Source organism: Oncorhynchus mykiss, chromosome 16 (genome assembly GCF_057628025.1).
Source record: "Oncorhynchus mykiss isolate SJ-2025 chromosome 16, ASM5762802v1, whole genome shotgun sequence".
NCBI lineage: Eukaryota > Metazoa > Chordata > Actinopteri > Salmoniformes > Salmonidae > Oncorhynchus > Oncorhynchus mykiss.
In genome coordinates this window covers 45915771-45934001 of record NC_143037.1, presented here as the reverse complement: position 1 = coordinate 45934001, position 18231 = coordinate 45915771, and the positions used below count along the sequence as shown (strand labels likewise).

General features: G+C 42.3%; 1 protein-coding gene across 2 annotated transcripts; it reads right to left on the bottom strand.

Annotated features, from left to right (window-relative positions):
• Nucleotides 1–1315: 1315 nt before the first annotated feature.
• cd40 (CD40 molecule, TNF receptor superfamily member 5) lies at nt 1316–15529 on the bottom strand. 2 transcript variants are annotated; one of them, NM_001281382.2, is given in 9 exon segments: nt 1316–2623; nt 2725–2756; nt 2842–2934; nt 3693–3751; nt 3877–3970; nt 4166–4312; nt 5093–5218; nt 5351–5429; nt 15222–15451. In NM_001281382.2, coding segments are annotated over 9 exon segments (996 nt in total). In that variant the 5' UTR covers nt 15303–15451; the 3' UTR covers nt 1316–2338.
• Between the last annotated feature and the right edge of the window lie 2702 nt (nt 15530–18231).

Below are 18231 nucleotides of genomic sequence, written 5' to 3'. Positions count from 1 at the left end.
TGTGTGTGTGTGTGTGTGTGTGTGTGTGTGTGTGTGTGTGTGTGTGTGTGTGTGTGTGTGTGTGTGTGTGTGTGTGTGTGTGTGTGTGTGTGTGTGTGTGTGTGTGTGTGTGTGTGTGTGTGTGTGTGTGTGTGTGTGTGTGTGTGTGTGTGTGTGTGTGTGTGTGTGTGTGTGTGTGTGTGTGTGTGTGTGTGAGAAACGGACATAATCAGACAACAGGAGATCATACCTACAGGATCTGATGGGTGAGATTCAGTTAAGAGGTAGATGAGTGGGGGGTGAAAGACTAGAAAAACTTCCTTGCCAATCACCCAGGTTTCCATGCATGTAAACTGCACTTATCCGGGGATAATGAGAAAACACCTAAGAGGAAAGAAGCCTGAAATGCTCCCTGACACCCAGATTTCGAACGCTTAGCAGGACAGGAAAATGGTCGAATTCACACCCTTATCAAGAGAACATTCCTGGTCATCCCTACTGCCTCTGATCTGGTGGACTCACTAAACACAAATGCTTTGTTTGAAAATGATGTGAGCCCCTGACTATCCATACATTTAAAAAACAAGAAAATGGTGCCTTCTGGTTTGCTTAATATAAGGAATTTGGAATTATCTATATATTTCCTTATTTATTTTTGTACTTTTTACCCCTTTTTCGTGATATCCAATTGGTAGTTACAGTCTTGTCCCATCGCTGCAACTCCTGTACAGACTCGGGAGAAGCGAAGGTTGAGAGCCATGCGTCCTCCGAAACACAACCCTGCCAAGCTGCACTAGCGCAACGGGCCAATTGTGTGCCGCCTCATGGGTCACCCGGTCACGGCCGGCTGCGACACAGCCTGTCTTAGACTGCTGCACGACTTGGGAGGCTCCATATTTTTACTTTAAGTATATTTTTGCAATTACATTTACTTTTGTTATTTAAGTATATTTAAAACCCAAACACTTTTAGACTTTTACTCAAGTAGTATTCGAATTGGTAACCCTCACTTTTACTTGAGTCATATTCTATTACGGTATCTTTACTTTTATTCAAGTATGACAATTGGGTATTTTCTCCACCACTGAGAGCCACAAGAGGGTGAAGTCCACCCCCTGACTGATGCTCTAATCTCACGGTTCTAGTGAAGCATTACCACCCCCTTGTGGAAAACCTGAGTACCTGCTACTGACCCAAACATGTAAAAGTACTGTAAAAGAAAAGGCCAGGTACTGTGTGCTCCAACAATATTAAAATCTATACTTTATAAATGTAACTTAAATTGAGACACACAAAAAAATAGTCTCTTGATTTTAAATAAAAAACAAAACAGACATTTCAAATTTGAATGGGCATTGTCTTTATGAACAACTCAGTAGCATTTATTTTTGATAGTTTAATGCAAAGTAGAGTAATTAAAACAGAACAACATAATAAAAAAGCCATTCTCTAGTGTGCTTATGAACATCTTCTATAACAGAATACAGCAACCAATACTTTTTACAACAATTTACAATATACAGAACATTCAACCATAACAATCATTGTTGCCCATGTGAGGAAGTTAGGATAGCAAGCATTTTATCTAGGTAGCCTATGAAAATAAAAAAATAAAAGCATACTATATGACAAAGCCATAGAACGTTTTGCCAACATGAAAGAGAGGAGGATGGCACTGGCGTTCAACTAATCTACAATTAGGGTGAATGAACTTTCTTTTTTTTCCCACTTGCGCACACACACACGCACACAGCCAGAATTATATTTAGCAACATTGATTGGACTAAAATGTTCTTGGTATTTTTACGTTTGTTTTCAGTGTATTAAACTAAGCATATATAGCCTTGATTGATGATGTTTAAATGTTTTAAGTTGAAATGGTGCTGGAATAGCGGGGACAGTGTTCGTGTTGTCTTTGTAGTGACTTGAGGTAATTCTGTGGTTCTAATTCAGTAGCTCTTTAGTAACTGTCGAAAACATAAAACTTTATTGACCATGCTGTAGGTAACACAACTGTTTGTTACATGCAATATGCTTTGTGGACTTCAACGGGTCAGATGTTGCTCTTCGGTCTTGTGATGAAACAAAACGTATGTGTAGTTGAATTTATTCCACCACTGTGTGACTGTTGTCTTCTTGTTGTCACAGTCTTATTGTATATCACAGTGGTGTATGAACTAATGGGTATAGAGCAAACAACGCAACTATCACAACATAGGTTGTCGTATGACCTTTTTTCCTGGCTTGGCTTCCCCAGTGATTTTACCCACACACCGCTACTGTATTAATTAATGCACAACCTGGCTGTTGTTAATCATGTTAAGCAATAGGTGAAGCCAGGTGGTCATGTGATCTATAGCTATTCATAAAATACACTTTGTTTATCAGAAACAGAAACATGGTCAGATTTACCCTCCTCCTGCACCACCAATTGTCCATTTTCAGACATGTCTTTAGCTTCAACCTCCTCTGGTATTTGAGGACCTGGCCATGATGGGTATGGTGTTGATGATGGCTCTCCAAATGGGATTATAGGTTGAAGTTGTTCCCTCCCCTCTTCAGGTCCTGCGTTTCCCTCTTCTGCTCTTCCGTCTGCTGTAGCCCTCTTAGTTCCCCTCTTAAGATTCAAGTCCATACAGGATTCCTACGGTGAATGACACAATGCATCTGTGAGTTAGCATCTAAATATAACAGAATAGCAGCATTACTGTCACGGCTGGTACTAAAGGTATATATAGAACGTACATTTGCTTTCTTGCAGGCCTCTCCGAGTTGACCTAGAACAAAATAAAAACATGATTACTCAAAGATTCCAACGTAAAGATATCACTCAAATAACATAATACAATTAGTGTTAAATACCTCTGAATTTGAACAGGACAATACCCAAAACCACTGCAGCTAGAAAGGCCATTACAATTGTGATTATTGTCCCATAGGAATTGGGTACTGGCACTGTAAAGTAAATCAAAACAACATTACAAACAATTCAACCAACTATTGTTAACAAACCAACCAACCATAGCCTACAGCCTATGTGTCCCTTAGACCAGTGTCGACAGAGGTACTACACAGGCTACTGTTAGCGTCCCTACTACAGGCTACTGTTACGTGCCCTACTACAGGCTACTGTTGGCCGCCCTACTACAGGCTACTGTTACTTGCCCTACTACAGGCTACTGTTGGCCGCCCTACTACAGGCTACTGTTACTTGCCCTACTACAGGCTACTGTTACGTGCCCTACTACAGGCTACTGTTGGCCGCCCTACTACAGGCTACTGTTGGCCGCCCTACTACAGGCTACTGTTACTTGCCCTACTACAGGCTACTGTTGGCCGCCCTACTACAGGCTACTGTTACTTGCCCTACTACAGGCTACTGTTACGTGCCCTACTACAGGCTACTGTTGGCCGCCCTACTACAGGCTACTGTTGGCCGCCCTACTACAGGCTACTGTAATACTGAGAAAACACTCCCACACAGCCCCACCACAACTTTCGGTTTAAGCTGTCTGATTTTGAAACCAGGATAAACAGGCCACTCCTACTATGTAGCCCAATTCAAGTGAATGAGTTACTGTGAGAAAGTGATGGTCAACTGACAATAAAGGAATATATTTTATAGTTCCCCAATTCAGTATGGTAGAATGGAAACGTTGTGATATGTGTAAATGTGTGTTGCATTCAATTAGTAGACCCTGTATAGTACTTACCACAGACCGCGTTTGAGGTGGCTGTCCCTTCGGCTTCAGTTTTGAATTCAGACGTACAACTGAAAACATAATTTGGGATCAAACAAACCAACATTATTATGTGTATGATGGCTGCGGTTTCAATTACAGTTCGATAACATACACATCACATTTGTTTTAATGGTACAAGGATCGAAATACTCACACTGTCCACAGCTTGCACTTGCTCTCGGCAGAGCTGTCACTGGAGAACATGTTTAAAGGACAGGCCTTACACACCGTGTCATGTATGGGGTTACCTGAGAAAATATACAGTATACGGTTCGAGTGACCACATTCTCAAAAATAACACAGTTTAGCCTAACTCTTGCAGTTTAATAGAATACAACAGAATAGAAACAGAAACTTAAAAGCCATGTTTGAACACGTAGTAGGGCACACTAGCGTAGAACTCAATCGTTGCTGATAGCATGAGGAAAGTGAGTGTTTTCTACCTTTGGATTTGACCTCTTCTCCAGGTCTGCATTTAGTATGTGGAACACATGTCAGGCACTCTTCACTGGAACAGTGGTATCCAGGCTTACATTTGCATGGGCTGATGCTTGTTGTGTTCCTATTGGTACTGTGCTCAAAGTTTTTATCTGTGGCAGGAAGGAGATACAAGTGTTGTGTTATTACAAACAGATAAGCCAGATAAACAGTAGGCCCTACGTGAATCTGAAATGGCATGCTATTCCTTAGTGCACTATTGTGACCCGGGCCTGCTGTAATGCAATAATAGGGAAAAGGGTGTCATTTCAGACAGGGGTGCACCCCAATAATCATGCACCCCAATAATCTGATGGGGCAGAAAGTATGCGAGGATGGCAGGGGGGTGGTCCGGGGGGGGGGGCATTTTTCAAACACCTGAAACAGCTTTTTTCCCTGCAATCTAGAACCATAATCATTAATTCTATGAAATAAATAGGTCTATTTTTCTGCATATCTAAGCATACCTCTTCAGCTGTCTGTATCTTCCTGACTGGAGGTTATTTTTTTAAATACATTAAAAATGCTTCTCTGCAGCTCTGGGTAAACATATTTAAAGGTCTGTGAGTCTTATTCAGTACATGCTTGCTTTTCTAAAGTCTACTAACCTTGCCAGCAGGCATGCCAGCTGATATAGCTAAGCTATTCTAACTTGAATGATAGTCTGAAATGTCTTCTTGGTAGCTAGTTATGAGTTTGCGGGATTGGGAACCTATCTGGGCTAGCTAAAGGCAACTTCATCAAATTGCTAAGTGGATAGTAGCATTACAGAGAAACAATGTATTTTTTTTTTACAGTACAAATCTTGCCCCTGTGCCCCCTATGGGCATGACACATCTAATTTCAGACACATACTTTGTCTTAAAACACATTAAGAGCATCAAAAGTCTTACTTGGGTCGCAGTATGGTTGCAGTTTACAGAGGTTCTTGTCTGTGAATGCATGCTGGTATTCACCCTCTTGGCATGGCATACAATGTGGATCTAAACAACCGCTATGGCTGGATAACATCTTGGTGCCTGTTAAGATAATATAGTTTTGCGGATTATGAATATTGAGTGTAGATCCTAACAAGGGTATATTGACTCAGTTTCACTCAAAAGGCTGATAAGAGTACAGATATGTCAAATAATGAACGTTCTCTTCCTTACCTGGCCCACACATACTGCAACACACCCCATTCTTCATGTACTGTGTTTCTGGATCACATGAGTAAACCACGGTCAAAACCTGTCAACAAAAAGGTAGAAAAAAAATGGTTCCTACAATGATCTATTCTCTCACCTCAACTGTCACAAGATCAACCACTACAATAGGGGCGGAAAGTACCAACATTCACGCTCTAGTCTAATAGGCTTGTGGCAAGGCAGCCACATTTGTGAGTCCTACCCGGGGTAGAACAAAACACAATATTTTTCACATCTCTAAATGTCTCCCATTTATGAAATGGACTGGTTGTGAAAAAATATTTTACTGCAAAAGTGTTTAAATTGATAGATATTGTGACACACCACACCCTAAAGTCAAAATGTGCAGAATGCCTGGCTGGAGGGGGGTGGGGAAGGGGTTACATGTAACCCAATATTGTAAGCTCTGAAATTGCTCAAATGTGGACACACACACACACACACACATCTCTTAATGCATCTTGGAAATATAGACCTGTAAACACAGAGATACAATAGGTGGAAATATCAACTAAAAAGCAGCATTCCACAAGAGAGAATGGCTTTCACTTCAGCAGTGATAAATTCATTAACTTCTTTGTGGAAAAGCTCACGAAAGCAAATTACGGACTCCTCTTTAAATCTGCGTATTCCTCCAAAGCAAAGTTGTTCTGAGGATCAAGGGAGACTCTCAAATGGTTTACTACTAGATCTGTTGACACATTGATGAAAATAATCATGGCCTCAACCTTCAAGCTGCATACTGGACCCTATTCCAACTAAACTACTGAAAGAGCTGCTTCCTGTGCTTGGCCCTCCAATGTTTAACATAATAAACGTCTCTCTATCCACCGGATGTGTACCAAACTCACAAAAAAATGGCAGTAATAAAGCCTCTCTTGAAAAAGCCAAACCTTGACCCAGAAAATATATATTTTTAAACTGTCGGCCTATATCAAATCTCCCATTCCTTTCAAACATTTTAGAAAAAGCTGTTGGGCAGCAACTCACTGCCTTCCTGAAGACAAACAATGTATATGAAATGCTTCAGTCTGGTTTTAGATCCCATCAAAGCACTGAGACTGCACTTGTGAAGGTGGTAAATTACATTTTAATGCATCTGTCCTCGTACTCCTAGACCTTAGTGCTGCTTTTGATACCACCACATTCTTTTGGAGAGATGGAAACCCAAATCTGTCTACACAGACAAGTTCTGGCCTGGTTTAGATCTTATCTGTCAGAAAGATATCAGTTTGTCTCTATGGATGGTTTGTCCTCTGACAAATCAACTGTAAATTCCGGTGTTCCTCAAGGCTCCGTTTTAGGACCACTATTGTTTTCACTGTATATTTTACCTGAAGGTCCTCTGCGTAACTCTGGACCCTGATCGCTCTTTTGACGAACATATCAAGACTGTTTCAAGGACAGCTTTTTTCCATCTTCGTAACATTGCAAAAATCAGAAACTTTGTCCAAAAAATGATGCAAAGAAATTCATCCATGCTTTTTTCCGGCTACCCGGATAAAGCAGTAAATAAACTTCAGTTAGTCAAGATTCTAGCAGCCGTGTTTAGCACTATCATACTATTCCAGTGCTAGCCTCTCTACACTGGCTTCCTGTTAAGGCAAGGGCTGATTTCAAGGTATTACTGCTAACCTTCAAAGCATTACATGGGCTTGCTCCTCCCGATTTGGTCCTGCCATACATACCTACACGTACGCTACGGTCACAAGACGCAGGCCTCCTTACTGTCCCTAGAATTTTTAAGCAAACAGCCGGAGACAGGGCTTTCTCCTATAGAGCTCCATTTTTATGGAATGTCTGCCTATCCATGTGAGAGACGCAGACTCGGTCTCAACCTTTAAGTCTTTATTGAAGACTCATCTCTTCAGTAGGTCCTATGATTGAGTGTAGACTGGCCCAGGAGTGTGAAGGTGAACGGAAAGGCACTGGAGCAACGAACCGCTCTTGCTGTCTCTGCCTGGCCGGTTCCCCTCTCTCCACTGGGATTCTCTGCCTCTAACCCTATTACAGCAGCAGAGTCAATGGCTTACTGGTGCTCTTCCATGCCATCCCTGGGAGGGGTGCGTCACTTGAGTGGGTTGAGTCACTGACGTGATCCTCCTGTCGGGGTTGGCGCCCCAACTTGGGTTGTGCAGTGGGGGAGATCTTTGTGGGCTATACTTGTCTCAGGATGGTAAGTTGGTGGTTGAAGATATCCCTCTAGTGGTGTGGGGGCTGTGCTTTGGCAAAGTGGGTGGGGTTATATCCTGCCTGTTTGGCCCTGTCCAGGGGTATCGTCAGACGGGGCCACAGTGTCTCCCGACCCTTCCGGTCTCAGCCTCCAGTATTTAAGCTGCAGTAGTTTATGTGTCGGGGGGCTAGGGTCAGTCTGTTACATCTGGAGTATTTCTCCTGTCATATCCAGTGTCCTGTGTGAATTTAAGTATGCTCTAATTCTCTCTCTCTCTCAGAGGACCTGAGCCCTTGGACCATGCCTCAGGACTACCTGGCCAGGTGACTCCTTGCTGTCCCCAGTCCACCTGGTCATGCTGCTGCTCCAGTTTCAACTATTCTGCCTACGGCTATGGAACCCTGACCTGTTCACCGGACGTGCTACCTGTCCCAGACCTGCTGTTTTCAACTCTCTATAGTCAGCAGGTGTGGTAGAGATACTCTGAATGATTGGCTATGAAAAGCCAACTGACATTTACTCTTGAGGTGCTGACCTGTTGCACCTTCTACAACCACTGAGTATTATTATTATTTGACCCTGCTGGTCATCTATGAACATTTGAACATGGCCATGTTCTGTTGGCCATGTTCTGTTATATTCTCCACCCGGCACAGCCAGAAAAAGACTGGCCACCCCTCATAGCCTGGTTCCTCTCTAGGTTTCTACCTAGGTTCTGGCCTTTCTAGGGAGTTTTTCCTAGCCACTGTGCTTCTACACCTACATTGCTTGCTGTACAGCACTTTCTGACATCAGCTGGTGTAAGAAGGGCTTTATAAATACATTTTATTGATTGATTGACCTATGAATATAATATAAATATTATGATGAATGTCATTTTTGGAACTGATTTATAGACAACTTTCCGAGTAAAATTTACTCTCATTCACGCTGTATGGTCCTGCCTGACAAAAACACATATAGTTACTCTTGCAATCGTCAGGGGGCCACCACAGATTATCTTTGGGGCCATCCTCGATTTTGCCGCAAATCCAATATGACGTCCAAAATCAAATACGACTGCCATTAGATGGAGCTCAAATCCCCTGTAAATTAGAGAACAATCGAACAGGATTTTTTAGGGAGGCCAATGGACGATATTTTAGGCCGATGTTCAATATCATTAAATCCTTTTTATGAAAAAAATATCCCAGGGACAGCCGGGTATGCATTAATGCATACTTTTGTTTAAATCAAACAATACATTTGACTTTGTTTTTAACCAATCTCACTCATAACAACATCATAATGGTAATACTTTTATTTGAATGGTAAATCTTTTTTAAAAAACTGGGTAGATTAAGGTGGCATAGGCCTGCTCACAATACACTAATGCATATTCAATAGGAGTGTGTGTGCATGCATTCAGTTTTGGCTGATCAGTGGAGTCTGTGGTGCTAGACTTCAGACAGATGTCGCTCTCCGGTTTTATGATGAAACAAAGGTACGGTTAAATTTATTCTGCCACTGTGTATTCTTTGTCTCGGCCGTAGGCCTATACATTGCATTCGGAAAGTATTCAGACCCCTTGACTTTTTCCACATTTTGTTACATTACAGTCTTATTCTTTATGTTAGTGGCCAGACGGAAGCCACTCCTCAGTAAAAAGGCACACGACAGCCCGCTTGGAGTTTGTCAAAAGGCATCTAAAGGACCCATGAGAAACAAGATTCTCTGCTCTGATGAAACCAAGATTGAATTTAGCCTGAATGCCAAGCGTCACATCTGGAGGAAATCTGGCATCATCCCTACAGTGAAGCATGGTGGTGGCAACAACATGCTGTGGGGATGTTTTTCAGTGGTAGAGACTGGGAAAATAGTTAGGATCGAGGGAAAGATGAACGGAGTTAAGTACAGAGAGATCCTTGATGAAAACCTGCTCCAGAGCGCTAAGGACCTCAGACTGGGGCAAAGATTCACCTTCCAACAGGACATTGACCCTAAGAACACAGCCAAGACAATGCAGGAGTGGGTTCAGGACAAGTCTCTCAATGTCCTGGAGTGGCCTAGCCAAAGCAGCGATGCTTCCCATCCAACCTGACAGAATCTGCAGAGAGGAATGAGAGAAACTCCCCAAATACTGGTGTGCCAAGCTTGTAGCGTCATACCAAAGAAGACTTGAGGCTGTAATCGCTGCCAAAGGTGCTTCAACAAAGTACTGAGTAAAGGGTCTGAATATTATGTACATGTATTATTTCAGTTTAATAAAAAAATAAAAAAGATTTACAAAAATGTCTCATCCAATTTAAAATAAGGCTGTAATGTAGCAAATTGTGGAAAAAGTCAAGGGGTCTGAATACTTTCCGAAAGCACTGTCTATCACATTGTGAAGTCATATGAACTAACAGGTTATAGAGCAAACAATGCAATTATCACAACACATAGGTTGTAATAAATTGCATTTTTTCCCCCCTGACTTGGCTTCCCCTGTGATTTTACCCACCCACCGCTTCTGCTTTTGATATAACTCAAACTATGAGTGGCACTGCCCCGCCTCTGTTGTGTTTGAATAGCTGAATATAACTAGTTCTTCAATCTGTGTTCATGTTTTTCACAACACAAGCACATAGTAGCATAACCAAGTTACAGAAAAGCAACCTGTAGTACAGCAGCTTCCATTTCTACGACAGTTGGGTGCAGGCACTCAGCAGATGCAGCTTGCATGCCAACGAGACCCATTGACTATAGTTATCTCAGTCTGATTGATGCTGAGGATACTGCTGTAGTGTAATGGTTGGTTGTCTGGTTGTGAAGGAGACGTCATGTCTTTCAGAGATACTTTTGTAACCCTTTCCAGCTTCATGCATGTCAACAATTCCTAATCTTAGGTCTTCTGAGATCGCATTTTCAAGGTATGTTTCACATCAGGCAATGCTTCTTGAGAAGCAAACGCACATTTTGTGAGTGTTTTTTATAGGGCAGTGCAGCTCTAACCAACTCCAATCTAATCTCATTGATTGGACTCCAGGTTAGCTGACTCCTGTCTCCAATTAGCTTTTGGAGAAGTCATGGGTTCACATACTTTTTCCAACCAACACTGTGAATGTTTAAATTATGTATTAAACATAGACAAGAAAAATACAATGATTTGTGTGTAATTAGTTTAAGCACACTGTGTTTGTCTATTGTTGTGACTTAGATGAAGATCAGATCAAATGTTATGACCAATGTATGCAGAAATCCAGGTAATTCCAAAAGGTTCACATTTTTCTTGCCACTGTAGAAGGCAACTCCAGGGCAGACAGCCAGGATGGTGAACATGATTTTTTGTTTTAGATAAATGTGCCAGCTCAACCCAAATATCATAAGAGTGCACTGGAACATCCCAATGGGCATCACAAATGCAGTGAGCCAACGGAAGGTCATGTTGGATTCAGGCAACAGTATTGGACTAGCAATTATTCAAGCTTACTTCCAAATAATAAGGAGGTGACTTAAGAACCCAATCCTGGAGCCACAAGTTATACCACAGAGGTATACCGCAAGAGGTAGAGCTATGGAGAAGATGTCCAGGGTTCTCTTTCCTTTCGTTGGAGCCTCCGAGTTGCCTCATTGATCCTCAGAGGCGTTTGTGACTTGGAATGCTTGGTGTTGTCATGTCAAGCAGTCTGCTGCCTTCTCTATATTCAATTGACATTAGACCGGTGGAAATCTGTCTTTTGGCCTGATGAGTCCAAATTTGAGATTTTTGGTTCCAACCGTTGTGTCTTTGTGAGACACAAAGCAGGTGAACGGATAATCTCCGCATGTGTGGTTCCCACCGTGAAGCATGGATGAGGAGGTGTGATGGTGATTTGCTGGTGACACTGTCTCTGATTTATGTAGAATTCAAGACACACTTAACCAGCATGGCTACCACAGCATTCTGCAGCAATACGCAATCCCATCTGGTTTGCGCTTAGTGGGACTGTCATTTGGACCCCTACAAATCAGCCGAGCTAGACAATCTGGACCCTCTCTTTCTAAAATGATCTGCCGAAATTGTTGCAACCCCTATTACTAGCCTGTTCAACCTCTCTTTCGTATCATCTGATATCCCCAAAGATTGGAAAGCTGCCGTGGTCATCCCGCTCTTCAAAGGGGGAGACACTCTAGACCAGACTGCTACAGACCTATATCTATCCTACCTGGCCTTTCTAAGGACTTCAAAAGCCAATTAACAAACAGATCACTGACCATTTTGAATCCCACCGTACCTTCTCCGCTATGCAATCTGGTTTCCGAGCTGGTCATGGGTGCACCTCAGCCATGCTCAAGGTCCTAAACGATATAATAACCGCCATCGATAAGAGACAATACTGTGCAGCTGTATTCATCGACCTAGCCAAAGCTTTTGACTATGTCAATCACCACATTCTTATCAGCAGACTCAACAGCCTTTGTTTCTCAAATGACTGCCTCGCCTGGTTCACCAACTACTTCTCAGACAGAGTTCAGTGTGTCAAATCGGAGGGCCCGTTGTCCGGACCTCTGGCAGTCTATGGGGGTGCCACAGGGTTCAATTCTCGGGCCGACTCTCTTCTCTGTATACATCAATGATGTCGCTCTTGCTGCAGGTGATTCTCTGATCCACCTCTATGCAGACGACACCATTCTGTTTACATCTGGCCCTTCTTTGGACACGGTGTTAACTAACCTCCAGACGAGCTTCAATGCCATACAACTCTCATTCTGTGGCCTCCAACTGCTCTTAAATGCAAGTAAAAGTAAATGCATGCTCTTCAACCAATCGCTGCCCACACCTGCCCGCCCGTCCAGCATCACTACTCTGGACGGTTCTGACTTAGAATATGTGGACAACTACCTAGGTGTCTGGTTAGACAGTAAACTCTCCTTCCAGACTCATTAAGCATCTCCAATCCAAAATTAAATCTAGAATCGGCTTCCTATTTCGCAACAAAGCAGCCTTCACTCATGCTGCCAAACAAACCCTCGTAAAACTGACTATCCTACAGATCCTTGACTTGGGCGATGTCATTTACAAAATAGCCTCCAACACTCTACTCAGAAAATTGGATGCAGTCTAACACAGTGCCATCCATTTTGTCACCAAAGCCCCATATACTACCCATCACTGCGACCTGTATGATCTCGTTGGCTGGCCCTCGCTTCATATTCGTTGCCAAACCCACTGGCTCCAGGTCATCAATAAGTCTTTGCTTGGTAAAGCCCCGCCTTATCTCAGCTCACTGGTCACTATAGCGGCACCTACCCGTAGCACCCATTTGTATTTATTGCCTTACCTCCCTTATTCTACCTCATTTGCACACACTGTATATATACTTTTTCTATTCTATTATTGACTGTTTGTTTATTCCATGTGTAACTCTGTGTTGTTGTTGTTTGTGTCGCACTGCTTTGCTTTATCTTGGCCAGGTCGCAGTTGTAAATGAGAACTTGTTCTCAACTAGCCTACCTGGTTAAATAAAGGTGAAATAAAAAATAAAAAAGTGTTTTTCAACAGGACAATGATCCAACACACCTGCAGGCTGTGTAAGGGCTATTTGACCAAGAAGGAGAGTGATGGAGTGCTGCATCAGATGACCTGGCCTCCACAATCACCCGACCTCAACCAAATTGAGATGGTTTGGGATGAGTTGGACCGCAGAGTGAAGGAAAAGCAGCCAACAAGTGATCAGCATATGTGGGAACTCCTTCAAGACAGTTGGAAAAGCATTCCAGGTGAAGCTGGTTGAGAGAATTCCAAGAGTGTGCAAAGCTGTCAAGGCAAAGGGTGACTACTTTGAAGAATCTATTTGGATTTGTTTAACACTTTTTTGGTTACTACATGTTTCCATATGTGTTATTTCATAGTTTTGATGTCTTCACGGTTATTCTACAATGTAGAAAATAGGACACAAAGAAAAACCGTAGGTCCAAACTTTTGACAGGTACTGTATATACAGGTGATTAAACCACCAGTTAATGATATTGTGGCAGCCATATTGAATTTTGGACACCATCATTGATTTGGAGCAGAGGAGGCTGGTGGAAGGAGCTATAGGAGGATTGAAATGTCTGGAATGGAATAAATGGAACGGTTTCTATATGTTTGATACCGTTCCATTTATTCCATTCAAGCCATTACAATGAGCCCGTCCCCCTATAGCTTGTCCCACCAGCCACCTCTGATTTGGGGTCAAATCAAATGTAATTGCAAGAGGCTGAACATATAAAATCTACATAGGAACGTTTTACTGAAAAGAAATAACCATTTTCACTGTCTCAGTCCATATGTTTTCCTTAGAGCCGATTAGATTACAATAGCCACAACATCAAACATCAAAAAACATGTGTAACATGTATTTTTGTCAGCTTCTAAAAAGTAAAGCTTACATTCATCATACATTTTCATAGTTGCTGCAGCACACTTGACACGGAACCCAAACCGGCTGCGCGCGTGCGCCATCATACATACATTTATTTTGCCCCCCCACACCAAACGCGATCACGACACGCAGGTTAAAATATCCAAACAAACTCTGAACCAATTACATTAATTTGGGGACAAGTCGAAAAGCATTAAACATGTATGGCAATTTAGCTAGTTAGCTTGCACTTGCTAGCTAACGTTAATTTGTCCTCTTTAGCTAGCTTGCTGTTGCTAGCTAATTTGTCCTGGGATATAAACATTGAGTTGTTATTTTACCTGAAATGCACAAGGACCTCTACTCCGGCAATTAATCCACACATAAAACAGCCAACCTGAATCGTTTCTAGTCATCTCTCCTCCTTCCAGGCTTTTTCCATCTTTGAACTTATATGGTGATCACATCTAAACTTTCATTGTATTACCATGACAACAAAGTTCGTCTTTCAATCACCCACGTGGGTATAACCAATGAGGTGGGTACCTGCTTCTATAAACCAATAAAGAGATGGGAGAGGCAGGACTTTCAGCTCGATCTGCGTCAGAAATAGGAATTACTTCTATTTTAGCCCTTGGCGTCACAGACGCTCGTTGGCGCGCGCAAGCAGTGTGGGTGCAATAATTGAATAACATGGATTTCTAAATTTATTTTGCGACGCACGCGCGACTTGTCCGGTCTGGTCAGCATGTCAGCACCCATATTTTGCGCAGCTATGGTTACATTAACCTATGTGGCCCAACCCCCTTCAGCCAGGCATTATTCTGCACGTTTTGAGTTTAGGGGTTTGTCATAATATCTATCAATTTAAGCACCTTTGCTGTCAAATCCATTTCACAAATGGGAGGCATTAGAGACGTGAAAACCTCAGGTTGTGGTATCTCAAAAACCTAAGCCCTTTTGAGGATTGGCCACTATTGCCTATAAAACCACATTTCATAAGTCAGTTGCGTTAATGCTTCACATTAGAGATAGTAAAATAACAAAATATTGCAACATTGTAGCTTTAACTGACATTTTTTTGTAGACACAGTTGCTTCAAAACGAAATCGAAAGTGAAAGTGTTGAATGAGCTTTGACGCATTTGGCAAACTTGTTTAAAAACGCTTCAATTGTAAAATTAATTCAAAAGAAACCCAACACAACATCAATATAGGCTATTTGTAGTATATTATGTATTGTATATGGTTCCCTGAATGCAAAAGACGTATGCCATTGTAGCACACAATAATAAAAAGTTACCTAAGCTACTCACCGACAGAATACATAAAAGCAGAACGATCATTTCGATCCTTGTCGTAATAAAACAACCAAGTATTTTTGCAACTCCTCTCATCCGCTTCTATGCAATCCCACTCCGCAAATAGGCTACTGTACAAGCCTTCACGCTAAATTCTTCTGCTGCTCAGTCTTTCGCTACAGAAACGTGGGTAAGGCGTAGCGTTTGGCGAGAGCAACGAGTCTGGGTAGTCAAGCAACGGTACTGTAGACCTACGGGCAGTCTCTTGACAACGAGCTGAGCGGTGGGCTGGACTCGGAGAATAAATAAGTGACTTGAAACATGGGGGATTCCTTAAAAGACAAACACACGTGACCGTTTCCTGTAAAATGCCCGAGGTTTAACGTACTCAAGATGTGGAATGCACGAACGAACATTCATGAGTCATGTAACGTTAGGCCTACCAATATTTTTGTGAAAAATGTGATCTTTGATTAGGTTATTTATCATAGCTGTACATCAAGTTTAGGTTGAAGAGGGCAGGCTCGATGGAAATAACGTAAGCCTATTTGGGATTGTGGTTTGTGCTTGCCTTGAGACCAATAGTTTGGGAGTGTCATTTCCCACTTTATTTGCCTCCCACATTTTCTACACTGGTGTCAGCAGCGGGATGCGGGCACCCGTGAGCCCCCCCCCCCCCCCCCCCCCCCCAGCTAGCTATTTTAAGATGAAAGCACTGACTGTAAGTAGCTCTAAATAAGAACATCTGCTAAATGACTCAAATATAATTGTAAATCTTGGTACATTCTGATACACTTTTTTTTTAAAATATACACTTTCAATAATACCCACTGGAGACAAACTGGTTGAATAAACATGGTTTCAGCATAATGTGCAAGGTATTGTGATGTGGAATCTACAGTATGTGGAAAATACATGGGATCTTATTAAAAAAGTAATCAACTGTTGTTTTGAGGTTGAAATTTCAACTACAGGATTATGCCATCATGGTAATCAATTTTCAACATAATCAAACCTTGTATAAAACATGTTGACATGTGTACCTTTGAAACAAATCAGGAAGAAAAAAACAATAGGCTGGGCAGCACCTCCTACTGAAGAGTTGATTTATCTATAGGCATTAATTTGGTCTCCCATCCCAAAATGATTAGCCAATCAAGGGGAGTAGGCAACGTAAGCCCCTCGGCCCTCGTTTTTGATCAGTTTGCGAGTGTATAATTATGTTCTCTCCGGGCTGAAACGGCCCTTAATTCAAATCGCGATGATTGTACAACCGCTAAGAAAAGTCATCCAAAACCTAAAAGCAACATTAATATGGAGAAGTCAACACACAAGTGTAAGTAAAAACAAATGTAAATAAGTTGGAAATTAAAGCCATGACGCCAACATGACGGCTCAAATCAAATCAAATTTTATTGGTCACACATAAACTCAGCAAAAAAAGAAACGTCCCCTTTTCAGGACCCTGTCTTTCAAAGATAATTTGTAAAAATCCAAATAACTTCACAAATCTTCATTGTAAAGGGTTTAAACACTGTTTCCCATGCTTGTTCAATGAACCATAAACAATTAATGAACATGCACCTGTGGAACGGTCGTTAAGACACTAACAGCTTACAGACGGTAGGCAATTAAGGTCACAGTTATGAAAACGTAGGACACTAAAGAGGCCTTTCTATAGACTCTGAAAAACACAAAAAGAAAGATGCCCAGGGTCCCTGCTCATCTGTGTGAATGTGTCTTAGGCATGCTGCAAGGAGGCATGAGGACTGCAGATGTGGCCAGCACAATACATTGTAATGTCCGTACTGTGAGACGCCTAAGACAGTGCTACAGGGAGACAGGAAGGGCAGGTGATCATCCTCGCAGTGGCAGACCACGTGGAAGAACACCTGCACAGGATCGGTACAGACAAACATCACACTTGCGAGAGAGGTACAGGATGGCAACAACAACTGCCCGAGTTACACCAGGAACGCACAATCCATCCATCAGTGCTCTGACTGTCCGCAATAGGTTGAGAGAGGCTGGACTGAGGGCTTGTAGGCCTGTTGTAAAATAGGTCTTCAGCAGACATCACCGGAAACAACGTCGCCTATGGGCACAAACCCACCGTCGTTGGACCAGACAGGACTGGCAAAAAGTGCTTTTCACTGATGAGTCGCGCTTTTGTCTCACCAGGGGTGATGGTCGGATTTGCGTTTATGGTCGAAGGAATGAGCGCTACACCGAGTCATGTACTCTGGAGTGGTAACGGTTTGGAGGTGGTTCCATCATGGTCTGGGGAGGTGTGTCACAGCATCATCGGACTTGTGCGTTACAAGGAAGACAAATCAAATCAAATAACATTTTATTGGTCACATACACATGGTTAGCAGATGTTAATGCGAGTGTAGCGAAATGCTTGTGCTTTTAGTTCCGACCGAGCAGTAATATCTAACAAGCAATCTAACAACTACCTTATACACACAGGTATAAAGGAATGAATAAGAATATGTACATATATAGGGATGAGCGATGGCCGAACGGCATAGGCAAGATGCAGTAGATGGTATAGAGTACAGTATATACATATGAGATGAGTAATGTAGGGTATGTAAACATTAAATAAAGTGGAATTGTTTAAAGTGACTAGTGATACATTTATTACATCCAATTTTTCATTATTAAAGTGGCTGGAGATTTGAGTCAGTATGTTGGCAGCAGCCACTCAATGTTAGCTATGGCTGTTTAACAAGTGAACAAGCAGTGGCTTGGGTGGTTGTTGTCCTTGATGATCTTTTTGGCCTTTCTGTGACATCGGATGGTGAAGGTGTCCTGGAGGGCAGGTAGTTTGCCCCCGGTGATGTGTTGTGCAGACCTCACTACCCTCTGAAGAGCTTTACGGATGTGGGCGGAGCAGTTGCCGTACCAGGCAGGGACACAGCTTGACAGGATGCTCTCGATTGTGCATGTGTAAAAGTTGTGAGTGTTTTTGGTGACAAGGCAAATTTCTTCAGCCTCTTGAGGTTGAAGAGGAGCTGTT